The following is a 14,656-nucleotide window of genomic DNA, read 5'->3' on the forward strand; positions in this document are numbered from 1 at the left end:
TTAAAAATTTGTCAGTGATAGAGACTCCACCTTGGTAAATTGTTCTAATGGTTAATTACCCTCACTGTCAAAAATGTATCATAGAATATCAGGGTTGGAAGGGACCTCAGGAGGTCATCTAGTCCAATCCCCTGCTCAAAGCAGGACCAATCCCCAACTAAAGAAGGAGGGAGGCGCCTTGGGGGAAGAGGCAAGGCAGGTGTGGGGCCTCGGGGGGAAGAGGCAGCAAGGAGTGGGGAGCTTGGTTGCTGGTGGGTGTGGAGCACCTGATAAATTTTTCCCCGGGAGTTCTCCAGCCCCAGAGCACCCATGGAGCCGACGCCTATGGCTCCCTCCCAGGGGCCTAGCTGCCCCACAGGCTCTTGGTTGGCTGCCCCCCACACCACTCTCTTCTCCATAAAGTGCAGGGGAAGCCACCTGGGGCTTTTCACCTCCCCATTCTCTGCTGGGAGTGTGGGAAAGCCACCTGGGGCTCCCCCCTCCATCATTCCCCTCCCAGTTTGACACCAGGCCATTGATAACTACTCTCAGTACAATCTTTCACCCAGTTGTGCACCCACCTTATAGTAATTTCATCTAGACCAACAAATTCCTCCCTGCTGGTCAGAACTGAGTCTAACCCAGCTGTCCCACAGTTACTTCCCCCACCCTAAGAAAGCAGAAGTTGTCCCCAACATGTTCCCAGCACTTATAGCACATTGGTTGCTGATGATAGGGTGGTCAAGTGCCTGGTTTTTGACCAGAAAGTCCAGTTAAAAATGGAACCTGACATTGTCCGGTCAGATCTACTGACCAGACACCCAAAGTCTAGTTACTGCAGGTAGGGAGGCACTGTGTCATCACCCTCACCAGTATAGAGCTGTGTAGCCAGTATAGAAGGGATTTGGTTAGGAGGGTTCTTCCCAGACTGGGAAGGGCTCCAGACAGGTAGCCTAGCTCCTTGGTTAACCACTTCCCTTATTCCTATGGCTGGCTGACTTCGGATCACTGGCTGCCGGGGTTGTGTTTGGCTCCTAAGAGGTCTGATCCCAAGACAAGCCAGGGACACTTATTCCATCAGACTCTATAAAAGCAGACTAAGGTATTTATTGACATTTAAAATACTGTACAAAATGCAACCCCATCTCTCTTGCCAGTGGCATCTCCCATGCTCACCGGATGCCCTGGTGAATGATGCTGCTCTTGGCACTGCCTGCCTTCTCCTTCTTCTTTACTGGATCCATCTCAAAGCAGCGCCAAAGCCGCAATGTTTCATCAGCAGCTGCAGATGCCACTATTGAGCCATCTGGGCTCATGGTCAGGTTCAGGACTCTGGCTGTGTGACCTGTGAAAGGAGGAGCTGCCTATCAGGGCTCTGCTCACATCCCTCACCAATACCAGTCCTTTTCAGCCACTCATGCCCAGTCACGTAAGTTCAGTCTGCTCTCCCCCATAAACAGACACCATCCCACACAGCTGATTCTGAGGCTGACCTGGGCAGCTCTGGAAGGCTGAACAGAGGAACTCAAAGGAGACCTGACCCCTCAAAACCCTCTAGGGTGGAGCCTCTTCCCAGCAGGACATGCCTCGCTGCCATTGCCCCATCTCATTAGCACACTGATGCTGCTCTCACAAAGACTGGAGAGTGACTTTACTTTCAGGATCTGTCTGGACGCAGCCAAGCCCTTTCCCACTGCCCTGGATCCCAGCCCTCTCAGCTGCTCCTGGACTGCACAGCAAAGGATGTAGACCTACCTTTCAACTCTGCAACCTTGGCCATGGTAGGATATTTCCACACCACCAGTTGATTATGCGCAAAGCCATGACCAGAAATGAACTCCTTGTAGTTTGACGACCAAAGGATGGAACATACCTATAGGGAGGCAGTTTGTTACACTGGCAGGTCACAGACCAGCAGCAAGAGGTCACTGACCAGGTGTAGAGTAGTTTGGGGACCAGCTCCTTACCTCCCAAAAGAGCCCGCAAAGAAGGGGCACAGACACTGCAGTAGTACCCAACATCCACCCCCATCCAGAGACAAGAAACCACCTCCACAGCATCCCCCATGTTCTCCTGGGGAGTATCCCAGGCCCTGGCCCTCAGGTTCCATCCCTTGGCAGCACTTATGTTGCTCACTGTGCCAAAGCGCAGTCTTGGACAGAGTCAGTGCTGAAGCTCACCTGGGAGTGGGCATCTACTGCGTTGAGGCAGGTGCCTGAACACACATTCCAGATCCTGATGTGTCTGTCACTTGTCCCACCGCCTGTGGCCAGGACATTTGACTGCCATGGGCACCAGGCCACAGCCTATGAGAGAGGCACCAGTCATAAGACATGCAAGAACAGCTTGTTCCCCACTGCCCTTATAGGTCAGGCCAAGCCACAGCAGTTCTGCCATCCATGCATGAGAGCAGCACTGGCAGGCAGATTCTTTGTATGTCCCAGGAGAAGCCCCTCTCCAACAGATGGAAACTCTGCCAGTGCACTGACAAAGGAAAGTAGAACCGAGCAGCTGCTGCATCACTCTGTGCCCTGTGCACACCAAACAAGTCTCACACGAGCCACCCACTCACCTTGACAGCACCCTGGTGCTGAGTGAAGGTCTGCACAGGAGCAAAGTCACCACTGTCCCCTTGGGCACATGGCCAGACATTCACCAGGTTGTCATTGCCTCCACTGGCCAGGTAGCGGCCATCAGGTGACCACTTGAGCCCACACACCTCCTGTGTGTGGCCAGCAAGCGTGGCCACGTGGTGCTCAGCAACCCGGACATCATGATGATGGATGTGACCGGTCCTCGCCCCACTGCAGAGGGAAGTTTTGAGTCAGGGTGGTATTGTGCTTGTGAGCTATACACCACTGCTCCAAGGGGCTCCCACTACAGTGTGTCTGGACAGGGATTTCAGCAAGGGCCGCTATTCAATGATGCTGTAATCTTGGTGTCACCTGCTACTGGAGACAGCTGAACACAGCAGCAGGGACTGCATTGCAGAGGCTCATACAGAGGTTATGGAGAACGGAGGGCCCTCCCACTGCCCCTACATTCAGGGGCTTAAATCCAGCCCCTTCTAACCAGACGTGTTGACATATTCAGGTCCCTCCCCCAAGCTGGGCCAGACACCAGGGAGGAGTTGTAGCAGCCCAAGGCAGAAATGGGCTGTTCACCAGGACCTCACTCACTTTCTATTGGCATCTGGGGAATCTGTGCCCTGGTTATGCTGAAGTGGGTCCATGCAGAACTGCACTGCTGGCTTTGTGAATAGATCACTGAGCACATGCAGAGTCAATTTGGTTTTTTCCATCTGTTCATCTAGAGCAGGGGGCTCAAAGCCTGTTTTGCCATGCCTTGGTCATGTCCTTACCTGGAAAGAATGTAGCTGTTCCAGCTCAATGACCCTACACGGGAAGAATGGCTGATCATATTTCGGAGCCGTTTCTGTTGCTGTATGTCCCACAGCTGCAAAGAGACATTAAGAGCAGTCATTTATCTTAATTGTGTAAGGAGATGAGAATAGAGCCCTTGTCACATTGGTGCATACCTTGGCTGTCAAATCCTGGATCCCTTTGCTTGAAGGCTATGGCGTTTAAACCTCTCAGTACACTAGGCTATGGGGAAGCCATCCAAAGAATTTTATACCCAATGCCCATGAGACAGCTGGAAACTCTAGATTTATATTAGGGACCTTCACAATTAATTATCAAGTGTTAACAATCCAGTGCCATCTTCACAAAACCCACTAGAAGGCATTGCCCAGAGAGTTTGAAGTTTGGACAATTGTGTTATTAAACAATAATATAATACCATTTATTTAAATATTTTGGATTGTTTTCTACATTTTCAAATACATTGATTTCAATTACAGCATAGAATACAAGGTGTACAGTGCTCACTTCATATTTTTTATTACAAATATTTGCATGGTAAAAACCAGAAGAAATAGTACAGTAACTCCTTGCTTAACATTGTAGTTAAGTTACTGAAAAATGCTACTTTAATTCTTATGGGGAAATTGGATTCACTTTTTGCTTAATGTAAATGGAGGGGAAGGTTCCGGGGGGAAAATATATATTATATATATATAAAAAAAATAATCACACACACAGCAATGATTAATGTGAAGCTTGGTTGAGGTGGTGAAGTCAGAGGGTGGAGACAGTGGGATATTTCCTGGGGAATGCCTTACTGATAAATAATGAACTAGTACTCAGCTGAGCCCTCAAGGATTAACACGTTGTTAAATGTAGCCTCACACTCTACAAGGCAGCACAAATGGAGGGAGAGGAGACAGGATGGCAGAGAGAGACACACACACACAGTGTGTGTGTGTGTGATGCACATCGCCCCTTTAAGTACACTGACCCCACTCAGTACACTGCCTTTTGAAGTAGCTCAGCAAGTTGAGACAGCAGCTACTGCCAGAAGCTCCCTCTGTCCTGACCCCTGTCACGTTCCACCCCGCTCTATGGAGATGGGGTAAGCAGGGGATACCCTGACATTAGCACCCCTCTTCCCCTCCCCCATCCTGCCCTGCACAGCAAGCAGGAGGTAGGAGCAACACATAACAGTGGGGGGAGGGACAGCTGAACTGCCGGCAATTGCTAGCCTGCCGGGTGGCTGGTGCACAGGGAACTTAAGGGAGCGGGGAGCTGATGCGGGGCTGCTGGTCCACCCTGGTTCCAAGCCCCCACCAGCTACCTCCAACAGACTGCTCTTTCTGCAAGCAGTAGACAAAGTAGGGGGCTGCCAAACAACTTTATAAGAGAGCATTGTGCAACTTTAAATGAGCATGTTCTCTAATTGATCAGCAACGAAACGTTAACCAAGAGGATGTTCAGTGAGGAGTTACTGTATTTTTCAATTCACCTAATACAAGTACTGTAGTGCAATCTCTATCATAAAAGTTGAACTTACAAATGTAGAATCCTGTACAAAAAAATAACTGCATTAAAAATAAAACAATGTAAAACTTTAGAAGCTACATGCCCACTCAGTCCTACTTCAGCCAGTCAAGTTTAGTTACAATTTGCAGGAGATAATGCTGCCCGTTTCTTGTTTACGACGTCATCTGAAAGTGAGAACAGGCCTTTGCATGGCACTGTTGCAGCCAGCGTCACAAGGTATTTATGTGCCAGGTGTGCTAAACATTCATATGCCTCTTTGTGCTTCAACCACCATTCCAGAGGACATAAGTCCATGCTGATGACAGGTTCTGTTCAATAATAATCCAAAGCAGAGTGGACCGATGCATGTTCATTTGCATCATCTGAGTCAGATGCCAACAGAAGGTTGATTTTATTTTTTGGTGGTTTGGGTTCTGTAGATTCTGCATCTGAATGTTGCTCTTTTAAGACTTCTGAAAGCATGCTCCACACCTCATCCCTCTCAGATTTTGGATGGCACTTCAGATTCTTAAACCTTTAGTCGAGTGCTGTAGCTATTTTTAGAAATCTCACATTGGTACCTTCTTTGCATTTTCTCAAATCTGCTGTGCAAGTGTTCTTTAAATGAACATGTACTGGGTCAACATGAAATACATGGCAGAATGCGAGTAAAACAGAACAGGAAACATACAATTCTCCCTCAAAGAGTTCAGTCAGAAATTTAATTAATGCTTTTTTTTTTTTTTTAAACTGATCATCATCAGCATGGAAGCATGTCTTCTGGAATGGTGGCTGAAACATGAAGGGGCATATGAATATTTAGCATATCTGGCATGTAGATACTTTGCAGTGCTGGCTACAACAGTGCCATGTGAATGCCTGTTCTCACTTTCAGGTGACATTGTCAATAAGAAGCAGGCAGCATTATCTCCTGTAAATGTAAACAAACTTGTCTGTCTTAGTAATTGGCTGAACAAGAAGTAGGACAGAGTGGACTTGTAAGCGCTAAAGTTTTACATTGTTACATAACTGCACTCAAAAACAAAACAAAAAGATATAATTGTAAGTTGCACTTTCACGATAAAGATTGCACAATGGTACTTGAATGAGGTGAATTGAAAAATACTATTTCTTGTGTTTATCATTTTTACAGTGCAAATATTTGTAATCAAAATATAAAGTGAGCACTGTACACTTTGTGTTCTGTGTTGTAATAGAACATATTTGAAAAGGTAGAAAAACATCCAAAATATTTAATAAATTTCAATTGGTGTCCTATTGTTTGACAGTGTGATTCATCACGTGCGTTACCTGCCATTAATCGACAGCCCTACTTCTATTGTCTCCCCCTCGTCTCCTCCTTTCCAGGCTGAACAGTCCCAGTCTTTTTAATTTCTCCTCATGCAGAAGCTGTTCCAGACCCCTCATCGTTTTTGTTGCCCTTCTCTCTACTTTTTCAGCTTCTGATACACCTTTTTTAAGATCAAGACACCAGAACTGTATGTAATATTTAAGGTATGGGCCTATCATGGATTTACGTAGTGGCATATTTTCTGTCTTATTATCTATCCCTTTTCCTAATGATGCCTAACACTTAGCCTTTTTGATTGCTGTTGCACATTGAGCAGATGTTTTCAGAGAACTATCCATGATATCTAGGAATCTATTATGATGCCAAGATCTTTCATGAGTGGTAACAGCTAATTTAGATCCCATCATTTTGTATGCATAGTTGGGATTATGTTTTCCAATTGGAATTACTTGAAATTCAGTGTTGATAAATGCAATCTGCCATTTTCTTGGTCACCCAGTTTTGTGAGATCCTTTTGTAACTTCGCAGTCTGCTTTGGACTTAACTATCCTAAGTAATTTAGAATCATCTGCAAGCTTTGCCACTTCACTCTTTCTCTCTGTTCCCAGATCATTTATGAATATGTTGAACAGCACAGATCCCAGTATAGATCTTTGGGGGACTCTGCTGTGTACCTCTCTCAACTGAGAGAGCTGACCACTTATTTCTACCCTTTGTTTCCTATCTTTTAAGGAGTTACTGATCCAAGAGAGGACCTTCCCTCTTATCTCATGACTCCTTACTTTGCTAAAGACCCCTTGGTGAGTGACTTGTCAAAGGTTTTTGAAAGTACAAGTACACTATATCCACTGCATCACACCAGTCCACATGTTTGACCCACTCAAACAATTAATGGATTGGTGAGGCATGGTTTCCCTTTGCAAAAGCCATGTTGACCGGGTGTCGGATAATTCTGTTTTAGTTTCAACCAGTTTGCCCAGTACTGAAGTTAGGACTACTGGCCTGTAATTGCCAAGATCACCTCTGGAGACCTTTTTGAAAAAAAAAAATCAGCATTACATTAGCTATCCTCCAGTCATCTATTACAGAAACTGTTTTAAATGATGGTTACATATCACAGTTGTTAGTTTTGCCATTTTGTATTTGAGTTCCTCCAGAACTCTTGGGCAAATAGCATCTGGTCCTGCTGACTTATTACTGTTTAATTTATCAGTTTGTTCCAAAACCTCTATTGAACCCACAATCTGGAACAGTTCCTCAGATTTGTCACCTAAAAAGAATGGCTCCGGTGTGAGAATCTCCCTCACATCCTCTGCAGTGAAGACTGATGCAAAGAATTCATTTAGCTTCTCTGGAATGGCCTCATCTTCCTTGAATGCTTTTAGCATCTCGATCATCCAGTGGCCCCACTGATTGCTTCAGAAGTAGAAACACTCAATTTTTGTTGTTAGTCTGTCTTTTGCTAGTTGCTCTTCAAATTCTACTGTGGCCAACATAATTGGTACTTTTACACTTGACTTGCCAAAGTTCCTTTGTGTTTTCCTCAGTGGGATTTGACTTCCAAATTTTAAAGGAAGTCTTTTGGTCTCTGAATGCCTTTTACACTCTGTTTAGCCATGGTGGTGTTTTTTGGTCCTCTGACTTTTTTTTTTTTTTAGTTTGGGGTACACATGTAGCAAGCTTCTATTATGGTGTTTTTAACGTTTCCATGCAGCTTGCGGGCATTTCACTCGTCACTGTTACTTTTAATTTCTGTTTAAGGAGCTTCCTCATTTTCGTGAGGTTCTTTTTGGATTTTTAAATTCTATCGTTGGGAAGGGGAGGGGGGCTGGTATTTTCCCCTCTTCAAGGATGTTAAGTTTATTACATTACAGTTGCTATGACCAAGTGGTTCAGCTATATTCACCTTTTGGACCAGATCCTACGTACTACTTAGAACTAAATAAAGAATTGCTTCCCCCCTTGTGGGTTCCAGGACTAGTTGCTCAAAGAAGCAGTTGTTAATGGCATCAACAATGGTCCCAGGGCAGGAGCCTCTATTTAAAAGACTCTTCTCTCCCTGTACTGTGGGATTCCTCTCACCTGGACCTCAGCATTGCTAGTGCCGACAGCAAGGTAGTTTCCTTCTTTGATCCAGGACACTGATGAGATGTAGTCATCTGGCTGCTCCAACTGCAGCAGCTGGATGATTTCGCCAGAGGAGTAGTTCCACAGATACACAGAGTTATCCAGAGCCACAGCCAGGAAGTTCTGGGAACTCCAGTCGATGAGGTTCAGATCTAAGATCAGAAGACACACCAGAGGTCACACATATGCCCGTTGCTCATTACAATACCCCAGGGAAGTCCTGCCTGCAGCCTGGCTCAGCACCATGGCAAGAGTCGTGTCCCCCCCGCCGCTTCTTCACCCCCAATGCTGATGGACCAGGAACTCCCACCTACACCAGATTTCCATAGTGCCACAGGTGTGCATGGCCCTCTACAGGTAGGGGATTGGCCTTGTAGCATGTTGGAATCCTAGCTAACAGGATCAGCGCACTGAAGCTTTTCATTCCAGTCCAGTTGCATGAAGCTCTGAACGCCCTTTCCTATAAGGTTAGATACAGACACTATCCAGCAAGCCACCCAGTGTCAGCCTGTGTGTTAGTGTGCCCTAAGAGTGCCAATGACACAGCAGTGACCAAGCTGAGAGAAGGCTCCATTGTTCCTCTAGGACCAAACTGCTGAGCCAAGGAAGGGAGCTGCCCTGTCTTGGCTGAGAACAGGCACTTTCTGCTATTTTTACCCCATCCACCTTGCTCCTAGGTGGAGCTACCATCTCACTAAAGCAGCTGATTTAGGGTAGGGGGATTGATGACTGAACCCAAGCCCCCTCATTCCTATAGGGAATTTTTGGCATCCCCTCTGTCAGAGAGGAACCCAGCCTCCACGGCACAATGAAGGAAACGGCAGCCATAAAAGCACACATTTCCCCACCTATCTTTGGCCTTCTGAATGAGGTGCAACAGAAAGTGGTAAAAGCCACCACAGTCCCAACAGGCTGAGGCATGAAACAAGCTGCCAGTGTGATTTCCCAAGGGGATAATCAGAGGCCTGAGAGTAGAAACAACTTGTCCTGAAGTGGAAGTGCAGCCAGACAGGAGCATTCAGAGTCAGGGTAATAAGGAGAGCAGAGTCAGTGCCAGCAAGAGGAGTATAGGGGAAAGAGGCACTTTCAGTTATCAGGAGATGGGGACCAGAGCCACCCACTCACAAAGGAAGCGCAGAAGTTAATTACAATTGAAAACGGCCGGTACTGAACCCTTTTTAAGCCTGACTTTTGAGTTCCTCTTCAAGAAGAGGAAGGGACTTGCCCCTTCTGCTCAACAGCATCCAAGTTTAAACATATAAGCCAGCAGATCTAGATGAGAGAGACTGAGACACTAATGGATTTGCTGAAGAACTCCTTTGGGAGTACACACAAGGTTCTGCAGTCACAGAACCAAGGGAGAGGCACCATCCAAACAAGAGCAATCCCAGGGTTCTGCAGTCACAGAACCAAGGGAGAGGCACCATCCAAACGAGCAATCCCAGCAGTAAGTGCCCGCTCAGGCTAATTTCGGTCCCTAGCAGAACAAGGCTTAGGACAGACTTCCAGAGGGGAATGGCCTGCAAGTTACGAGGAGTCTGAGGTCAGAGAAAAAAGAACCTGCTAGACAAAGCGAAGAACAGAGTGGGTGAAAAGAACGAGGTGTGAACAAGACCAGGATCCTATGGAGAGACACTTTCAAAATCTTACTTAGAATTAGCTACAATGGGACACTCATATGGACTGACAAATGGACTGGAAGATAGCCAACCAGGGACACCAAGTGACAGCATTGAGTTGGAGATAGTATCAAAGATATTGCAAGAATTCTTAAGTCTGATCTTGTTTAACCTCTTCATGCAGGGTGAAGCAGCAGCAGGTAGCACCCTTGTGCCCTCTATAAATGTCACAGCACAGGGGGGTAGCAAATACTAGTATGGACAGGAATACAAGGGCCCTGCACATAGCAGCAGAACCCGCTTACAGTAGTCGTTACGGATCTCTGGCGCATCCAGGATCCGGTCTGGCATGGAGGGAATGTATCTGCCATTCTTCCTGCTGGACCCAGGTGTTGTTTTCTGGCTGTAGAGCACTTTCAGGTTATTCTGGTAACCTGTAAGCCAGAGAGACAGCAATGGTTACTCACTAGATAGTTTCTTCCAACTCATCCTGGCAAACTTGTGGCTCAACTAGGCACAGGGAGTCTTCCACTGAAGGCAAAGACAAGCCTTAAAAGGGAGATGCACTTGCTTCAGGCCAGCCGAGCAAGCTGTGGTGTTATGACACCTGCCCACTAGGAGACTGAGCTGATGAGTCTCATCCAATGAAGTGAGCTGTAGCTCACGAAAGCTTATGCTCAAATAAATTGGTTAGTCTCTAAGTTGCCACAAGTACGCCTTTTCTTTTTGCAAATACAGACTAACACGGCTGCGACTGTGAAACTCCTTTTATGCAACCTATCGAGCCACCTTCAGATGGCAGCCACTTTACCTGCTGAAACCAGATTCAAATTGGTGGGCTTGGGAAATTTCACTTTTCCCCAATCCCCTGTTAATTAACAGTTGGGGTGGGTGGAGGCTACTCACTATTCTACTGCAGCCTTTCCTTGAAGGAGCTTTGGGCCAAAAGCAAATTTTTAGGGAGGATTTGCTGTTTGCAGTGTCAATCACTGACTTGTGCAGCTACTACTCAGCTTAGACTTGAGAGGTTTGCAGTGGCCAGGATGCCAGTAAGCCACTGATCACAAAGGAAAGCTATAAAGGAACTTATGGTGTTCCAGAGCTCAGTTGGGTACACAGCTACTTGCATACATCCCATTGCTTGGGGTGGGAGAGTACACAGGATACCAGTCAGGGTTCTGTTATGCACCCCTCCTTTGAGGAAAAAGGAGCTCTTCTTCCCTTCCAGCACAGAGGTGCTTTCAGATCACCCCCAAACCCTGCATACCTTCTGGGGCATTTTGAGGCTTCCCACTAAGCCGGAGGATCTTTGCTTCTTCCACATCAAACCCATTCAGATTCAGCGCCCAAGCCTTCTGTTGCTCCTGTAGATAAGATATACAGATCCTCTCAGGCAAACTTGAGTCTTCCTACCACATTCAGAGGGAATACGGGTAAAACAGGAATGTAGCTCAACAGCTCAGTGGCCCCATGGCCCCAGCTGTGCCATTAGCTTAAGGTAGTTGCCTCTGCTCCAGATGGTATGCTGCTTTGCTTGGAGAACCAGCTGCATGCAAGCCAGTTCTCCAGGCTGCCCCTAGTTCACTTGAAAAGCTATCCTCTGTTTGGCCAGTTTTGTAGTGTACCAGCTACCCCCAGATTGGCCCTTTTTTGCATCCCTTTCCCAGTGTGGAAATATGGCCACAAGGGACTGGCTTTGTACAACTGCTTCATGACTTGCCTATCTGGAGAAGTCATTCCAGAATAATATAGGCCATGACTCTACAGTGCCATAGCTACTGCTAAATAGCTTATTCCACAACAAGTTCTGGGGAATTTCCTTATGCAGCCAAGTCCTCAAGCTTTGAGCCTGGAATAGCCAGCTCTGTGTGGGCAAATCTCATTAGCCTTCCAAAAGTTTTGCATTCAGACCTGCCAGATGCAGCGCAGGCTAGCCAAAGGTCCCAAGGCATTATATAATACAAAACAAAAAGCACACTCTGCCCTCACTCTTTGTACCTAGGGGCCACAACCCAAGTCTCCTGCAATAACTTTGTACAGCTCTACCCATTCCAGCCACCACTTTTCATGCCTCACTCCATAAAGAGGAGTGCTGCAGATGCGAGCACCACACCAATTGCTCATCGTGCAGCAGTGTGAATACGCCGAAGTTTGCTTCTCAGGAGAAGATTAGGAGAGACTGGCTGTTAGGAGAATGCGTTGCTCACCTTCTTGGTAGGTGTATCCTCAGAAGAATCATTCTCTTTGGTCAAGAGGAAGCTAGCAACCTCCATCTGCATGGCATTCCGGTTGGGAATGTAGCGGTCCCTGCCTGCCTTGGTCGGTGTGCTCTGGATTTTGGATCCTGATTTACCTGTGTTGTATACAGAAGAGAGCCATTCCATCTGCAGTTAGTTGAAGCAAACTGCCCAGCAAAGGCCAAGATAGACAATATTTGCCTCAAAGGCCCTCAGGCACTGCTGGCTGTACACCATGTTTTCCAGGTGTTGGTGTTTTGCCAGCCTGGAGGCTCTAGTGCAGCCACACAAACAAATCCCAGGATCTTGACTGGATGGGAAGAGGCTGATGCAGTAGATAACCAGCTGCCTCCAATCCAATGATCATGTGCTGCTGTCGTCTCTGAACCTCAGCACATCTTAGAAGGGCCTGGGTCCCAGCTTAACTTCATTAAGAGACACTCTGAACTCCAAAGCAATGGCTTCAACAGCAGGCAACATCACTCATAGCTCCAGGAAGAACCTCAACTTGTTTCAAAGACTCGCCCTTCAACCTATACATACCTCTCAGTCCTCTCCAGGTGCAGCCAAACAGAGATTCCTCTAGAGAGGGACCAAGGACAGACTGGTGGCACTGTCATGTAGAAGGTCACCAGTATCCACTGTGCAGAGCTCAGCAACACCAGAGCCCAGTCACTGTGACTGCAGCCACTTAGAGACCCCAGAGCCAGGAGTCCTTACGTAGGAATTCAAAATGTTGGATCAGACAATAAGATCCACCTACCTCAGTATCCTCTCTAACAGGGCCAGTTCAAGATGCAGCGGAGAAAGGTGTAACCACCCCCAAGTGGCAGATGTGCCTCATATAGGTCTTCTGTCCATCTCTAATAGAGATTGGCTTAAACTCTGACATGCAAAGTTTAAAATAGCCCTTCTAGAATTTGTCAATAATGATAACTCTGAATATTCTTGATATCCATAAAAATGTCCATTCCTTTCTGAATTGTGTCAAGTCCTTGGCCTCTGATTTCCTGTGGCAGTGGGGCGGGGGGGGCGCACAGAGGAACATTCAGGGGGACACAGCTGGGGCCCAGGCCAGCACCCACAGAGCGTGGGGAGGGAGTGCCTCTTTGTTCTGCTCCTGGCCCCAGCCTCAGCCCCCTTACCCCGTAAATCCCCCCCCCCCAGCTGTGGCCCACTCCCAGCCCCAGATATTGGGGGGAGGGCACATACAGGGATAAGGGAGGGGGCATGAGGTAAACAGTTTGGGGACCACTGCATTAGAATATTCCTCTATTATTCACCATCCCATTCCTAACCATTTTTTTTTTAAACCACAGCTGCACACTTAGAGCTGCCTTGGTGTTGCCAAGCTCCCTTTCTTGGGTTGACAGTTAATTTAGAGCCCATCAGGTATATATGAGGCGTTTAAGTTTCTCCCTTCAATGTGCAACATAGGAATCCATTTGCCATCGTGCTGCCCATTCACACAACTTCTTCAGGTCTCTCGAAGTTCTTCACAGTTCTCTCCAGTCCAGACTATCCTAGTAGCTGTGTCATCTGCATACCGTGCTACCTCACTGCTCATCCCCTTTCCAGATCAGTAGTAAACATATCAAGCCACAAGGAGAACTGACTAACCCTACCCTGTTTCCTCTTTGCCAGTTTTCGATCCCTGACAGGACTCTATCAGCCCACGGTGACTTAGCTTCGCCTGTCAAAGGAGTGGCCTGAGCTAGGTCGCTGGTGCCCTGCTTCCCGCACAACGGGCTGGCGGATGCAGGGCTAACTCTGCTCACCCATCTCCACGCACCCGGGTCACCGGCCCCAGCTCTGACTCACCGGGGGTTTTGGAGGGGGTTTTGCTGGTGCTGTGGGGCCGGTTGGCTGGTTTCATGGGGGAGAGGCCAGTGCTGCCGGCGCTGGCAGGGCTGGGCCCGGGGCCAGCAACGGAGACGTTGCTCTCCTTGGCCTTGCGCTGCCATCGCGCCAGCGGGGCGTTGGGGATCGGGGTGTCCAGCTTCAGCAAACCGTGCAAGTCGCTCTCGAACACAAACTGCGCCATGGCGGGGGAGAGCGGCCTGGGCGGGGAGAAAGAGGGCGACAGGTGAGTCAGAGACCGACCAGCCCCACACCCCGGCACCCCCCGGACGGACGGGCCCACACACACACGGCGCCCCCCCGTCGCCGCCGCCCCGGGCAGACCAGAGACCGGCCCGCGGCGGGGCCCGGCGTTCACCGCAGAGACCGGCGCGGGGCACCCCGGGGACGCACCACCGGGGACAGCGGGACACCTCGCTCACGTTCCCTCAGTCAGTCTCCACTCTCAGAGCTCCGCCCCCTCGCGCCGCTTAAACCTGGCGCCCCAAGCCCCCATTGGCCACTTCAAACCCAACTGCCGCCAGCACCATGGCGACACGACCCAACCCCCTGTCCCTATTGGCCCGCACGGACTCGGGGCGGGGGTTAGCCCTGAGACGACGCTAGCCTCGTCAGTCTCGTGAGACTTGGGCTTGACCCCTG

General features: G+C 48.3%; 1 protein-coding gene across 2 annotated transcripts; it reads right to left on the reverse strand.

The window, feature by feature from the left end:
* Positions 1-1,068: 1,068 nt before the first annotated feature.
* CDC20 (cell division cycle 20) lies at positions 1,069-14,450 on the reverse strand. Of its 2 annotated transcripts, XM_077824236.1 has the most exons (11): positions 14,408-14,450; positions 13,976-14,214; positions 12,125-12,270; positions 11,185-11,281; positions 10,223-10,351; positions 8,254-8,450; positions 3,341-3,435; positions 2,552-2,783; positions 2,160-2,285; positions 1,735-1,852; positions 1,069-1,324 (listed from the first exon to the last, which is right to left on the reverse strand). In XM_077824236.1, the coding sequence occupies exons 2-11, from the start codon at positions 14,196-14,198 to the stop codon at positions 1,152-1,154; spliced, it is 1,536 nt and encodes a 511-aa protein (XP_077680362.1). In that variant the 5' UTR covers positions 14,199-14,214; positions 14,408-14,450; the 3' UTR covers positions 1,069-1,151. The 2 variants fall into 2 exon arrangements, with proteins under 2 accessions (XP_077680362.1, XP_077680363.1); XM_077824237.1 differs by lacking the exon at positions 14,408-14,450 and having other exon boundaries at positions 13,976-14,251.
* Positions 14,451-14,656: the final 206 nt, after the last annotated feature.

Source organism: Eretmochelys imbricata, chromosome 8 (assembly GCF_965152235.1).
Source record: "Eretmochelys imbricata isolate rEreImb1 chromosome 8, rEreImb1.hap1, whole genome shotgun sequence".
NCBI classification, from domain to species: Eukaryota; Metazoa; Chordata; order Testudines; family Cheloniidae; genus Eretmochelys; species Eretmochelys imbricata.